This window comes from Leptonychotes weddellii, chromosome 1 (genome assembly GCF_054177405.1).
Source record: "Leptonychotes weddellii isolate Sample4059 chromosome 1, ASM5417740v2, whole genome shotgun sequence".
Taxonomy (NCBI): Eukaryota; Metazoa; Chordata; class Mammalia; order Carnivora; family Phocidae; genus Leptonychotes; species Leptonychotes weddellii.
In genome coordinates this window covers 56,993,562-57,007,482 of record NC_138369.1, presented here as the reverse complement: position 1 = coordinate 57,007,482, position 13,921 = coordinate 56,993,562, and the positions used below count along the sequence as shown (strand labels likewise).

Below are 13,921 nucleotides of genomic sequence, written 5' to 3'. Positions count from 1 at the left end.
AGGGCCGGCCCAGACTGAGCCAGCCCGGCCCGGCACGCAGCGTGTCTGGTGCATTCGGTCCACAGACACGGCGCCGCGCTCTGTGCCCAGCACCCGTTAGTACTGGGGACAGGGCCCTGCCTGGCCTCAAGAGCTGAGGACCTCGAGGGGAGACTACAAGCAAACCGCCCTTTACCCTTGGCATGCCCAGGGCTGCGGGTGTGGGATGAAGAGTGGGGAGACATGGAGACTGAGGACGGGCAACAACAGGATGTGGGGGCTGGCTGGTCAGAGAGGGGCGGGGAGGAGGATGCCAGGGCTCTGCTTGGGCACAGGGTCGGGGGCAGTGGTATTTGCTGAGATCAGATGCTCCCAGCAAGAGTGGAGGCACAGGTGTGGGCAGGACTGGGTGAGGAGGACAATGGAGAACTGAGTTTGGGCTAGAATTCTGGTCAGGGCCAGATAGATGCCTGGGTTCCGTCGGCACGTGGAGGGTGAGAGGTAGTACTGTTATGAAATGTCCTCTCTCCAAGAGCCCTGGGGCTCCCTGAGGCATTTTAAAGGGATCTTTACTTGGCCACAGCCTGTGGTTTCACTGGCGCCCTGGTGGAACAGGCCCTCTGGCTGTGCTTCGGGGCTGCCCCTCAGTTTACCTCTGCAGAAGGGAGCAAAGGCTAAGTGAGCCCAGGGTGGCCGCCCTTCTTTCTTCTGTAGCTGTTTTGCCCCCCACGGTGAGGTCCCTGGGGGAGGGTGGCACCCAGCGTGGCACCCAGCACCCGGCAGGCGCTCGGTACGGCCACACCAAAGCGCAGCTTGGAAGAGCGGATGGGCCCGCCCGCTGAGGCTGTGGGAGCGGACGCCACGATGGTGTGCGGTGTCTGGACACCAGTGTGTACAAGTGCGTGACGCTGGCGTGCACACGTCTGTCCACACGTGTGCGTGTGACGGGAAGGTGACCCCTGGCCCGGTGACCGCCTGCAGAGCCCCCACTGACCAGCATGTTCTCCTGAGGGTGGAGCACCAGCCGCTTGCCGCCAGTGGCCTGCTCTTCCTCACACCCCTGTTCCGGGCCAGGAGCGCTGCGGCTGCGGCTGGCCCCTCCTTGAGCAACAGAGAAGGGCCCGGAGACCAGGAGCCGGAAGTACTGCGGGATTTCAGTGGTGTTGCTCAGCTTCAGGTGGTGGGTGCTCAGCAGCTCACTCAGCACCTGGGTGGCCACAGGGGAGGCGGAGGCCGGGGATGCATCTCTCCCCTCCCGGATCCCACGGCTCTGGGGTGGAGGCACTTCGGGGGGAGGAGGACCCGGACTGTAGGAGGGCTCGCGGCCATATCTGAGGTCCGGGGAGACTGGCAGGGCCCGGGGGGGAGGGCAGGGGGGACAGCACACTCACCCCAGTACAGGGCTGCTCTGGGATGAGGTCGCTGGCCTGGTGCCGGAACTCTACGCCACCACCATAGTCCAACTCCACGCTGAGCCTGCCGGCAAAGGAGCACGGCTGGGCCCCGGGGGGCTCCTGGCTGTCCCCCTCTGCTCATCTGGCCCTAGCCAGCCTTTGCCTGGGCTCACCTGCTGGCTTCTCCCTCCCGTTGCCATCTTGCTCCCAGGGTGCAGGTGCTCCCCACAGGGGGCTAACGGGAGGCCCCGCCAACTCACTGTGCGGGGCGCACGTAGCTGCACAGGTCCAGCCGCAGGGGTCCCGCGGCAAAGTCCTGCAGGCGACGTCTCCTCCCCGGAAGCTCTCTTTCCACCTGCGGAGCCCAAGCCTCATTGCTGGCGGCCCCGGAGCTGAGGAGGCAGCATGCCCCCCGGGCCAGGCAGCCTCACCTCCTCGTCCAAGCTCATGAAGCCCAGGGCGTAGCCAAGGCACGCCATCTTGTGCGGGATGCTGGCGCCAAGGCCCATAGGTGAGAAGGAGATGGAGATGGTGCTGCTGCCCCCTGCAGGGACCACCTGGCACAGACGGCAGCCTCAGTGCCGCCCCCTGGCCACCGGCCCGCCAGCGCGGCGCTCTGCTAGGCCGCTCCCAGCCCCGCCGGACTCACCACCTGCTTGGGGCTGATGCTGTACAGGTGGTCGGCGGGCACCCCGTCATGCTCCCGCAGAAGGACGGAGATGAGCTTCTGCCGGGCCCTGTTGCTGACACCGCAGCGGTCCTCGGCCTGTCATCAGGGAGTCACTGGGGCTCACACAGGCTCAAGGCTCACTGGCCCCAACTCAGCAGCCAACCCGCCCTGCCCCTCCACCCCTATTCACAGCCTGGGCAGCTTCGTGGCTGGAGTCCGATGCGCCAGAGGGGCTTGGGGACCAGAAGGAGCTGCTTCTCTCAGGGGTCTCCGGGCACAAGAAGTCATTCCCAGCTTGGTCCCGCAGCGGGAAAGGTGGCCCATAATACACCAGCAGCTCCACCAGTCGGTCCTCCCTGTCTTCCGGAGTGTAGGTCTCCCAGTCCAGGCGGATGTCTGGGCGAGGGGGGTGAGGGCTGAGGAAGGGGCTGGCCAATCGTCCCTGGACCCCCGCCCCACAACCACTGCTGCTGCCTATTCTCCCATTCTCAGGGTGTAGGGGGCCTCGCCTTCTCCCTAATGCCACTTCCAGGCAGTTCTCGTTTTGAGAAGTCTACAGGCTGTCAGCTGGCTCTATCAGCCCTACCCTATGGACCCCAGGAGCAGGCCTTCGCATCCAGATGCACCAGTCCGGGTACTTGGGGCTCTCTCTCCCTGCCTTCTCCACCCCCATCAGCTCCCACTGCACTCCCTTCCTTCTCTGGCTGGGCTAGTCTGGATGCCACCATGTCAACCTCCGTCTTGCCAGGATTCTCATCCCCCTTTACCCCCAACCTTCTACCCACCTGGCAAAGCCTAGCCCTGGAGAACTGAACCAACCCTCAGCCCACTGTCACGCCTTCCCTGCTCTCGGACACCTGTGCCACCCCTGGGCACTGAGCTGCTGGCCCCAGCTCACCTCCCCGAAGCCCCCACATCAAGATGGCCCCAAAGTCCCATCGCAACGCCCCCATCTGTCGGCAGGCATCTAAGCCATCCCCCCCCTTCCCTCCCGCCTCAGTCGGCCTCCACCCCCTCTCAGGGGCCAGCCATGCCCAGTCTCCCCACCTTGAACAGTTTCCCTCCGCCAGACGACCTTTCCAGACCCCCTTCCCTCCCTCCCCAGCATGCTTGTAGGACCCTGTGCACCCATGCCTCCCCCACTCTGCCCTCAGCCCCTCCCCAGCTAACATCTGACTCGTGGCTAGCCCTGCGGGAGACCTGGTGAACAGGCCCACACTCCTGAGCTCGTATTTCTTCAACTTACTGCCTTGCCACCTGCCCCTTACAGCCACCAAATCCCCCTCACCAAGGCCACCAGTGACCTCCCCCCCCACCGAAGTTCAGTAAAGACAGAAATATGCACGTGATGATGAGCCCTAAGGATAAGAAGGGGAACCACCAAAACACAAGAAGGTAGAAGAGAAATTCCAAATTAAAAGGAAAATGGCACAAAGTCACAAGAAGCAAAAGAAAGTAGAAAAATAAAGTCATTAAGTAAGGAAGAAGTACATAGACTGAATTTTCCTATTAAAAGATAATGTCGGGGCGCCTGGGTGGCTCAGTTGGTTAAGCGACTGCCTTCGGCTCAGGTCATGATCCTGGAGTCCCAGGATCGAGTCCCGCATCGGGCTCCCTGCTCAGCAGGGAGTCTGCTTCTCCCTCTGACTTTCCTCCCTCTCATGCTCTCTGTCTCTCATTCTCTCTCTCTCAAATAAATAAATAAAATCTTAAAAAAAAAAAAAAAAAAGATAATGTCAGCAGGTTTGAGATGCCTGGGCGGCTCAGTCGGTTAAGCGTCTGCCCTCTGCTCAGGTCATGGTCCCAGGGTCCTGGGATCGAGCCTCACGTCGGGCTCCCTGCTCAGGGGGAAGCCTGCTTCTCCCTCTCCCACTCCCCCTGCTTGTGTTCCCTCTCTCGCTGTCAAAAAATAAATTAAAATATTAAAAAAAAAAAAGATAATGTGAGGTTGGGCTTTTAAAAAGCTCAGCTCTCTGTTGTTTACCAAGAAACGTATCAAAGTGATAAAGGGTAAAAACGGGGAAGGGCAAACATGAGACAGTTCTCAAATGCGTCTAACAACACAGCAGCTAAGAAGTGAAACTGCTGGAAACACCAGATTTGCTTTTTAAGCTTTTATTTTTAAGTAATCTCTACACCCAATATGGGCCTCGAACTTAGAACCCCAAGATCAAGAGGCGCATGCTCTACCGACTGAGCCAGCCGGGTGCCCCTGGAAATGCCAGGAGATCTTGAAAAAGCCGATTAGAGCAGCGAATTCAGTGCCCCTTTCCTAACGGGCCAGACCCCGCGGACAGACGGAGCAGGGACCTGGAGCACTGGCACTCCCCCGCTGCACATTCCTCACAGGCACCAAGGAGCTTCAAGTCGGAGCTGCCTGGGCCCTGCCCCTAAAGACTGGCTCAGCCCCTCGTGGCCCAGCCTTGAGATGCCTGAAACCCTGGTCCACCTCCAGCCCACCAAAGCTCTTCCTGTGGCCCGGACACTCTCCATTCCCAGGCGCTTCGCCAGGCCCCGCTGGTTCATCCTCCCTCCTGGATGCAGCCTGGACGCCCCACCCATGCGATCCTCCAGCAGTCCCCCTCAATGCACCCAACCTGATGGCTGCACCCCCATCAGCACAGGAGCCTCTCGGTAGAGACCCCGCTGTCCTGTTCCCTCTGGATCCCCAGCAGCTTGTACCAGCACCTGGCTATCGCTCAGGTAGAGCTGGCTGAAGGGATGAGAAAAGGTGTCCCCCTCCAGTGTCTGCTCTTATGCAGAGTGAACCTGATAAGAGCAGGGCACCTGTGGCACTGGGGGGCCCCAGCGGCGGGCAAGGGCGTGTCCTGTCCTCACGCATGGAAGCAGCTATCTCTGACAACCCCCAACCAGCGGGTCGCTCCCCATCTTGGCCCTCAGGGGCCTCCCTCGGCAACCACGGGCCACCTGGACTCCTGGGTCCCAGTCACAGGCCGTCAGCTTCCCCCAGCCCCAGCGTCCCTCCCAGCCTGGCCCGCCACGTGGCACAGTGTGTCGGGAAAGCCCCGGCTTCTCTCATGAGCCTCTCACCACAGGGGCTGGAGTTATTCAAGCGAAGGACCCGGGTGACCGTGTTTCCTCCAGAGACCTGGGTGCCGAACCTGGAGGCAGGAGACCGGGCTCACACGGCGCAGGCAGGGCTGCTCACAGAGGGGGCTGGAACTGGGGCTCGGGCGGGGAGGAGGCCTGCAGTGGTCTATCCTGAAGTCACGAGGGCCTCGGGCTGGAGGCCTTCCCCGTGCAGTGGCCGGCGAGCGGTGACCCAGGGTGCTCGGTGCCCCAGTAGCCCCGCCCCCGCCCTACACCAGCACCTACCAACAGATCCCAACTGGTGGTGTGTGGGGCCCCAGGTCTGGCACGGACCTCAGGCCACCCTGACTACTTGCTACTTCTCTCCCCACCCCAAGCCCTCGGAGATGTGCAGACAGCAGCCATGGCCTTGGAGACCGCTGTCTTCCAGGGCGGCCCTGTCCTGGGGCTTTCTTGCTGGGTGGCACCAAGTAGCCTTGGGCCCGCTGGAGAGCAACAGGTCAGCACGGGCAGCCAGGCTAGAGGCCAGAGGGTTTCAAGGGTTAGGGGATGAGGCCGGTGGGGTCACCTGATGACAGGTTCCTTCTGCAACGGGTCAGTGGTATAATAGGTGGTCCTCCGGGAGCTGATGGGGCAGCCCACCACTGCCATATGCACCGGGATGACTGTTGGTGGCAGGTCTCCCACCTGCAAACGCACACCAATCCTGTGTCCCTCTCGTCCCCTGCTGCCATGGCATTCCCTGGCTCCCCATTCCCTCTGTTCAAGGCCTTCCCTCCAACAGAACAATGGACATAGTTCACCCCTCCGTACTGAACTAGGAACTCCTTGTTGGATCATCTGGTCTTATCTGTCCCTGTATCCTCCACAGTCCAGAGAACCCCACAGGAACCCCATGCACAGCAGGTGCCCCCTTCGGGCCGAACGAGTGAGTGAAGGCCCAATGGGAGAGTGAGTGAATGCACCAAGGGCTAGGTGACAGTATGGCTCTGGAAGGCTGTTACTGCTTCTCCATACTCACTGCCCCTCCAGGTCTCGAGTCCTGGCCCAAGTAGGCAGCCTGTCAGATTCCTCTGCCCTCCTCTGTGTGCCCAGCCTCATGGGACCCCATGGGAAAAGGCATGAAAGATTCTGCTCCCGAGAACCCCTCCTGCGTGAATCACTGTGGTTGCTGTGGGTGTGAATGCCTATCCCAAGCTCAGTGGGCACGGTCTTCCAGCTTGGAGAGACCTGAGAGGCTGAGGGCCAGGAGTTGGAGGAGGGAGAGCCCGAAGGTGAGGCCGGGCTCAGGCCATCTATCCTTACCGTGCAGATGAGGTTGTCCCAGTACTCGCCCCACATGTTCGCGTAGCCTGAGATGTCGATGCTTAGCTGCTGGTGGGCCCCCAGCATGCCCTGGGAAATGTGGGGAAAGAAGGCAGCTCCTTTGCCATGAGACAACATGCTTTCCATAAAATCTGGGCGATAACCAGGAATGGGGATTCAGGACTCCAGGGCAGGAAGGAGGTCCAAACCCTCAGGAGTTAGCAAAGCACTATGCCAGATAAGCCACTCCACAGCCTCGCCTTGGTCTGGTTAAACAGACCCTCCTCCTGGGAGTCCAGAATCCAGCAGGCAGCCTCGCTCACCTCTCAGGGACCAGGCCCTGGTGGGAGCCCTCCCTTCTGAGCCGTCACCCATCCCAAATCAAAACAAGGCCCATGTCCACGGGCTGTATGCCAGGAGACAGCCTCATTCAAAAAGGGAGTCAGGAGGAGGGCCATGGCCATCTCAGAGGTTTTGCTAGAAAAGATCCTGAAATGGGGCTGTGGCCAGGGCCCCCTCCCTGCAGCAGGCGGCCCACCCCCTGAGAAGGCCCCAGGAACCCCTGCTCTGGCCCACACTGGGGCTCTTACTCAGCTGCTCTCGCCTGGCCAAGTGTTCTCGAATCCGCGATGTCTTCAGCAGGGCAGGGGGCATGTCGGGGCTTTACCAGACAGGATACAGAAACAGCATCAAGCCATCAGGGCTGTTCCCCAGAGCTGAGCCATGTCTCCCCGCAACTAGCATCCTACCAGATGCCCAGTGGAGGAAGGCCGCTCCGACTGCTCCTCCCAGGGGAGAGGTCAGGTCTGTTCACCTCCCTCTCTGGTCTTGGCACCTGCTACACCCCCATCACCCAAAGCCCCCTGGCTACAGGCCACCCACCAGCCGAGGGACTGCCTTCCCAGAAACCCAGAAGGCCCCGGGGTAGGGACCCCTTGTCCCCAGGCTCTGCCCCGCTGACCCCGGATACCAACCCAGCCCAGACTCCTCATCTCTTGCCCAGCCTTCTGCAAAAGGCCCTGTTTGCAGTCTTTTCTGCTGACATGCATCCAGCATCGAGTGCCCACTAACTTTCCTGGAGTGGGAAAGGTAATGGCTTACAAACCGTGAGTGGCTCCCCACCAGCCACGGCAGTGGTTTTCCAGTTGGGCTTCCTCGCCTTAGGAGACGAGGTGGTGAGGTGCTTGCTCTGGTGTGCTGGCAGAGCACCAGCTTCTGTGGCGTAAATCCTTTCCCCGTGGCTGATGTCCAGTTACAGCTTTGCAGAAAGCCTCCCTGCGACATCTCTGCCTGCACGGCTCCCGCCGCTGCCACGAACTTCTCCCTCACCCGCTGGCCTCATCTCTACCGCCTCATCCGCCGGGAGCGGCCCCCGCCCCTGCTCGCCACAACCCCAGCCTCTCCTGAAGGCCCCCTCAGAGTCTGGGAGATGGGGGGTAGGAGCCGTTTCTCTACATTTCTCCAGGTATCCTTGTGAAAACACACCTTCTCACTCCTCACACCAGCCTCTGGCCGCCTAAGCCACATAGATGCTTAATAGGGCAACCCCGCCTGGCCCCGTCCTCCCTGGGAACTGCCCCTGAAAGAAACCGGACTTACACACTGGGTTTCTGGTTCAGGCTGTCCTGGGGACTCCCGAAGTACTCAAACTTGAGGGTGAAAGGTGTCTGTATCGGGGAGCGGTTGGTCAGGATGAGAGGGCAGCTCACGTGGGTCCTCAGAGGCACCTTGGAGCCGAAGTCAAGGCGGAGTTCCTCCAGGCGGCCCGGCCACAGCTCCGTGCTGGGAACACTGCCCCGGGCCCAGGGCACGAAGTTACAGGCCACCCTTGGCCCCGCCCAGAGAGCCCCCTCGGGGGGAGTGTGAGAGCTGCCTACACACTGGGCTTCATCCTCGGACTGCCTCCCGTGAAGCTGCCACCCCACAGACACATCCTTCCTGTCAGCTCAGGACGTCAAGAGGGGCCTCAACCACAAACCTTCCCTGACCAGGGGTGACTGGCCTATCTCCCGCTTGCTGGGCCTTGTGTGGGAAAGCCCAAGCTGCCTACGGCCCTGCCCCCTGCATCTCCTACCTGCCCGGATGCCATGCCTCCAAGTAGGTGGGGGAAAAACCACACAGAGCGCAGGGTTTGGGTAGAGAGACCTGCTCCCAGAGAGGTTGGCAGGGGCACGATAATACTGTGGCCCTTTCCTGGCTGCAGGAATCAGCTGGGAGTAGGCTGGTATCACAGTGCAGTGCTAGTCCTCTGTATGGTTGCCTCAACTCTCAGGCCCTAGCCCCAGCCCTGGGCTCACCTGCTGTCAGAGCCCTCCATAGAGATGGCAATAGCCACCTGCAGTCCCTGGGGTTTCCCAGAAATGCCCAGAACCAGTGGCTCCTTCATGCCTGACACGGTACAAGGGAGGGCCAGATCGCTCAGCTCGTCCTATAAGAAAGCCCACCAAGGGCATATCAGTACACTTAAGTCCCAGGCCTGGGCCTCACATGGTCTTCCCTAGCAGCGGTGGTTGCTGTGGGACACTCAGCACAGAGGCCTTGACCTCTGTCTAGTCTCATCTCTGTGGAAGGGCTCCTCAGTCCCTCCAGTGAGCCACCATCCACAGGCCCAGCCTGACGTCCCACATCCTGGCCCCTTCCTCAGGGCTCCTGGTTGAGTCTGCTCTGAATTTCTGTGCATACCCACACGAAGGGAGACCCTCAAAGTGGGCCTCTGGAGAAGCTACACACTTATTCTGATGAAGCTGTTACCACAGAAATCAAGCCCTTCCTGACTGAGGCCTGCTCTGTGCCTGTGTCCATCTGCTTATCCCCGTAGAGCTCAGACTCAGCGGAGAAAGAAAGTCTACTGTCTCCAGGTTTGCCAGGGAGAAATGGGACTGGGTCTCCACATCTCCACAAGGAAGAAGTCTCTTTTCCCACAAGAACCACAAACAGATAGCCAGCAACCCCCAACCAAGTACTGAGCAAGTTCCGCCCCGATGGCCTTCCTGTGGGCTGCATCAGGGAGCAGCTGTGCCCTTCTTCCGGGAAGGCGGCCACCAGCTAGCCTCTCCCAGTAGCACCCAGCACAGGGCCTGTTCCGCATCCTTGGGCAAATTGGAAAGCCGGGCCCACCTATGGCTGCAGACGAGGGGAGGGTAAAGCTGGTGCCAAAGGCTACACATGGCCCGCGGTTCTGAGGGCCACTCAGGCCTGCTCCGGGCTTCCTGACCTTGTATCCCTAGAGAGCAGGCCTAACAGGAATGGGGACCCCAGACCCAAATGCAAGGAATCTCTTGCCCTCTTACAGGAGTGGGGTAGGGTGCCTTCCTAGCCCCTCAGGCCCCCTCACCACCTAACTCACCTGGGTGTGAGTAGCCAGCTCCAGGCTGATGTGGCGCTCCTCACTGGGGCCCAGCGTGCCGTGTCTGGGGGAGGCCCTTGCCGTGCAGACGCTTGCTTGGCGCCCCAGCAGCTGGCAGACATGTGGGTATGGAGGCCCTCTTGTCACATGCTGGATTCCCGGCGTGGACCCGGGGTCCGCACAGGGCTTAGCACTGGGGCGCGCTCTGCTGGAGGCTGGTGGTCTGGGGGCCCGCAGCAGGACCAGAAGGGGCTGGCTGCTCTCTGGCGGGGCTAATCCACCGGTCCCTTCTCCTGCCCTCCCCAACCCTGGGCGGACCTCACGCCTGTCAGGCGTTGCCTGAACTAAACAAGCTGCCCTGGGAGGCCCAGGGTGAGGGTGAGGAGAGGGCAACCGCCTCTGAGGCACAGGACATGGCCCCATCTCCCACCTCCCACGGCACACAAAGCAAGCTCCACGGTCAGCCCCTCGGGCAGTGCCTAGCGGGGCTCGCAACAGCTACGTGGGCCAGCCATGGGCTATGCCGGCTGGGAGCCCAGGCTGTGTGTTCCAGTGACTCCTTCTCAGCTAGGGAACTAGAATTCCCTGGAGGCAGGACAAGGAAAAACCAGACCAGATGTGCTGCTCCTTCAAGGAGCCCAGCAGTTCTGAGCACTGTGGGGCAAGGGGCAGGCTGCGGGAGAGAGGTGAGCACCTGGGGGGCAACCTCCCTCTCCACATGGGCCTCTGGTGCTGAGGACTGCAGACCCGGTGGCTGACGGTGCAGGCTCACTCACCGTGCCCCAGTGGAATCGGGTAGGCAGGAGTGTGCCGTTGATGAGTGTAACAGTTGCCTTGGTGGGCACGCCCACATAGAGGTTCGTGACTTCCACGTGGCTGCTTTGCAGGTACACATGGGGCTCCTGTACCTCAGCATACACAGGAAGGTAGCTGGAACACAAGGAAATAACAGGTATACTGATTAGAGAAGAAACGAAACTCCCTATTTGCAGATGACATGAAGGTCTATGTGGAAAACCCCAAGGAGTCTATATTTTAAGAACTTCTTAAAAAACAATAACAACAACAAATGCAACAACCTCCCACAACTAATGAGTCAGCAAAGTTACGGGGTACAAAATTACATCTGTGGACCACGAACATGTGGGCATAGAAATTAAAAATACAATACTATTTATGATTGTTCAGAAAAACTGCAATACTTAGATATAAATCTAATAAAATCTGTACAGGATTTATATGCTGACAACTACACAACACAGATGAGAGAAATCAAAGATTTTTTTTTTTAAGATTTTATTTATTTGACAGAGAGAGGGACAGCGAGAGAGGGAACACAAGCAGGGGGAGTGGGAGAGGGAGAAGCAGGCTTCCCGCCGAGCAGGGAGCCCAACGAGGGGCTCCATCTCAGGACCCTGGGATCATGACCTGAGCCGAAGGCAGACGCTTAACGACTGAGCCACCCAGGCACCCCAGAAATCAAAGATTTAATAAAAGGAGAGACATACTATGTTCATGGATTAGAAGATTCAACACAGTAAAGATGTCAATTCTCCACAAACTGATCTATAGGTTTAACATAATTCTTAGGAAACTCCCAAAAAGGATTTTTGTAAATATAGACAAGCTCATTATAAAATTTACATGGAAACATAGAGGACATAGAATAACTAAAACAATTTTTAAAAAGAAGAATACGATAAAAAATCACTGTACTGAATGTTAAGACTTACTCTATGGCTACAGTAATCAAGATAGTGAACCACTGGTGGAGAGATATACACACAGACCAATGGAACAATATAGAAAATCTAGACATACACTCACACCAATCTTTCACAAACTCTTAAATGACAGAGAAGGGGAATGAACACTTCCAAACTCATTCTAAGATGTATTACTCTAGTAACAAAACCAGACAAAGACATCACACACAAAAACACAGACCAATATCTCTTATGACTACAGATACAAAAATCCTCAACAAAATACCAGCAACCCAAATCCAGCAACATATAAAAAGGACCATACACTGACCAAATGGGATTTTTATAAGAGTACAAGGTTGGTTTTAACATCCAAAAGTCAATGTAAAACACCATGTTGACACACACAAAGGATAAAAAGGACATGATCATTTCAATAGATGCAGAAAAAAACATTCAAGGAAATCTAACATTCTTTCAATAGAAAAACAATCAGCAAACTAGGAATAGGAGGGAACTTCCTCAACCTGATAAAGGACATCAACAAAAAGCCAAGAGCTAACATCTTACATAACAGGGAAAGACTGCTTTCTTTTAAAGATGGGGAACAAGACAAGGATGTCTACTTTTGCCACTTTTATTCAACTTTATACTGGAGTATTAGGTCCATTAAGCAGGAAAAAGAAATAAAAAGCATACCAATTGGACAAGAAGAAGTAAAATTATCTCTATATACTGATGACACAATCTTCTACTTAGAGAACTATTAGAAATAATAATGAATTCAGCAAGGTTGTGCGATACAAGATCAATGAACAAAAACATTTGTATTTCTATAAACTAGCAATGAATATTCATAAAATGAAATTAAGAAAACTAGTCCATTTCCAAAAGCATCAAAAAAGATACATAGGAATAACTTTAACAAAAGAAGTACAAGATTTATACACTGAAAATGACAAAACATCATCAAAAGAAATGAAAAAAGGGGCGCCTGGGTGGCTCAGTCGTTAAGCGTCTGCCTTCAGCTCGGGTCATGATCTCAGGGTCCTGGGATCGAGCCCCACATCGGGCTCCTTGCTCTGCAGGAGGCCTGCTTCTCCCTCTCTCACTCCCCCTGCTTGTGTTCCCTCTCTCGCTGTGTCTCTCTCTGTCAAATAAATAAATAAAATCTTTAAAAAAAAAAAAAAAAAGAAATGAAAAAAAACCTAAATAAATGGAAAGACATTTCATGTTCACAGATAAGAAGACTTAATATGGTTAAGGTGAATATACTCCCCAAATTGACCAACAGATCCAATACCGTCCCTATTAAAATCCTAGCTGGTTATTTGCCATAATTGATAAACTGATCCTAGAACTCATATGGAAATTCTAAGGACCCAAAATAGCCAAAACAATCTTGAAAAAGAACAACAAAGTGGAGAATTCATACTTCCTGATTCCAAATCTTACTACAAAGCCACAGTAATCAAGAAAATGTGGTACTAGCATAAGAATAATTATATAGATCAATGGAACAGAACTGAGAGTCCATAAATAAACCTTCACGTGTATAGCCAATTGATTTAAGATTTTTTTTTAAGTAATCTCTACACCCAGTGTGGGGCTCAAACTTACAACCCTGAGATCAAGAGTCATATGCCCCACTGAATAAGCCAGCCAGGTGCCCCTAATCAATTGATTTTGACAAGGGTGCCAAGACAAGTCAATGTAAAGAATAGTGTTCTTAAAAAATGGTGCCGAGGGGCACCTGGGTGTTTCAGTCAGCTGAGGGTCCGACTCTTGATTTTGGGTCAGGTCATGATCTCAGGGTCCTAGGATCAAGCCCAATGTTGGGCTCCCTGCTCAATGGGGAGTCTGCTTGTCTCCCTCTCCCTCTGTCCCTCCCCCCGATCACACACTCAGTCTCTCTCTCAAATAAATAAATCTTTTTAAAACAATGGTGCTGGAACAACTGGTTATCTGCATAGAAAAGAATGAAGCTGGATCCCTTCCTCACACCATACACAAAAATTAACTCAAAACAGATCAGAGACCTTAATGTATGAGCCCAAACTACAAAACTCTTAGAAGAAAATCTTTGTGACGTGAGATTAGGCAATGGTTTTTTAGATATGACCTCAAAACCACAAGCAACAAAAGAGAAAAATAAAGTGGACCTCATGGAAATTAAGAATTTTTAGGCTTTGCAGTATACCATCAAGAAAGTGAAAGAATAATCCTCAGAATGGGAGAAAATATTTGAAAATCATATACCTAATAAGAGATTTATATCTAGAATATATAAAGAACACTTACAACTCCATAATAAAAAAAGACAACCCTATTTTTAAAAAGTGGGCAAAGATCTCAATACGGTTCTCCAAAGAAGACAATGGCCAATAAGCACATGAAAGATGCAAAACATCATTTGCCATTAGGAAAAAATAAACCAAATCCTCAATGAAATATCACTTCACACACACTG

The 13,921-nt window shown here is 55.3% G+C and overlaps 1 protein-coding gene across 1 annotated transcript in view; it reads right to left on the bottom strand.

Moving 5' to 3' along the window:
- The window catches only part of DLEC1 (DLEC1 cilia and flagella associated protein), a 73,424-nt gene that overhangs the window by 925 nt on the left and 58,578 nt on the right, over positions 1 to 13,921 (bottom strand). Inside the window, exons 20-33 of the mRNA XM_081819517.1 lie at positions 10,522 to 10,675; positions 9,746 to 9,856; positions 8,697 to 8,827; positions 7,999 to 8,190; positions 6,990 to 7,060; positions 6,400 to 6,551; positions 5,663 to 5,781; positions 5,095 to 5,165; positions 2,234 to 2,439; positions 2,023 to 2,139; positions 1,805 to 1,930; positions 1,634 to 1,728; positions 1,371 to 1,455; positions 633 to 1,186 (exon numbers count right to left, since the gene is read on the bottom strand). Coding sequence (XP_081675643.1) covers positions 633 to 1,186; positions 1,371 to 1,455; positions 1,634 to 1,728; positions 1,805 to 1,930; positions 2,023 to 2,139; positions 2,234 to 2,439; positions 5,095 to 5,165; positions 5,663 to 5,781; positions 6,400 to 6,551; positions 6,990 to 7,060; positions 7,999 to 8,190; positions 8,697 to 8,827; positions 9,746 to 9,856; positions 10,522 to 10,675 — 2,184 coding nt within the window. The remainder of the gene's footprint in view (positions 1 to 632; positions 1,187 to 1,370; positions 1,456 to 1,633; positions 1,729 to 1,804; positions 1,931 to 2,022; positions 2,140 to 2,233; positions 2,440 to 5,094; positions 5,166 to 5,662; positions 5,782 to 6,399; positions 6,552 to 6,989; positions 7,061 to 7,998; positions 8,191 to 8,696; positions 8,828 to 9,745; positions 9,857 to 10,521; positions 10,676 to 13,921) is intronic.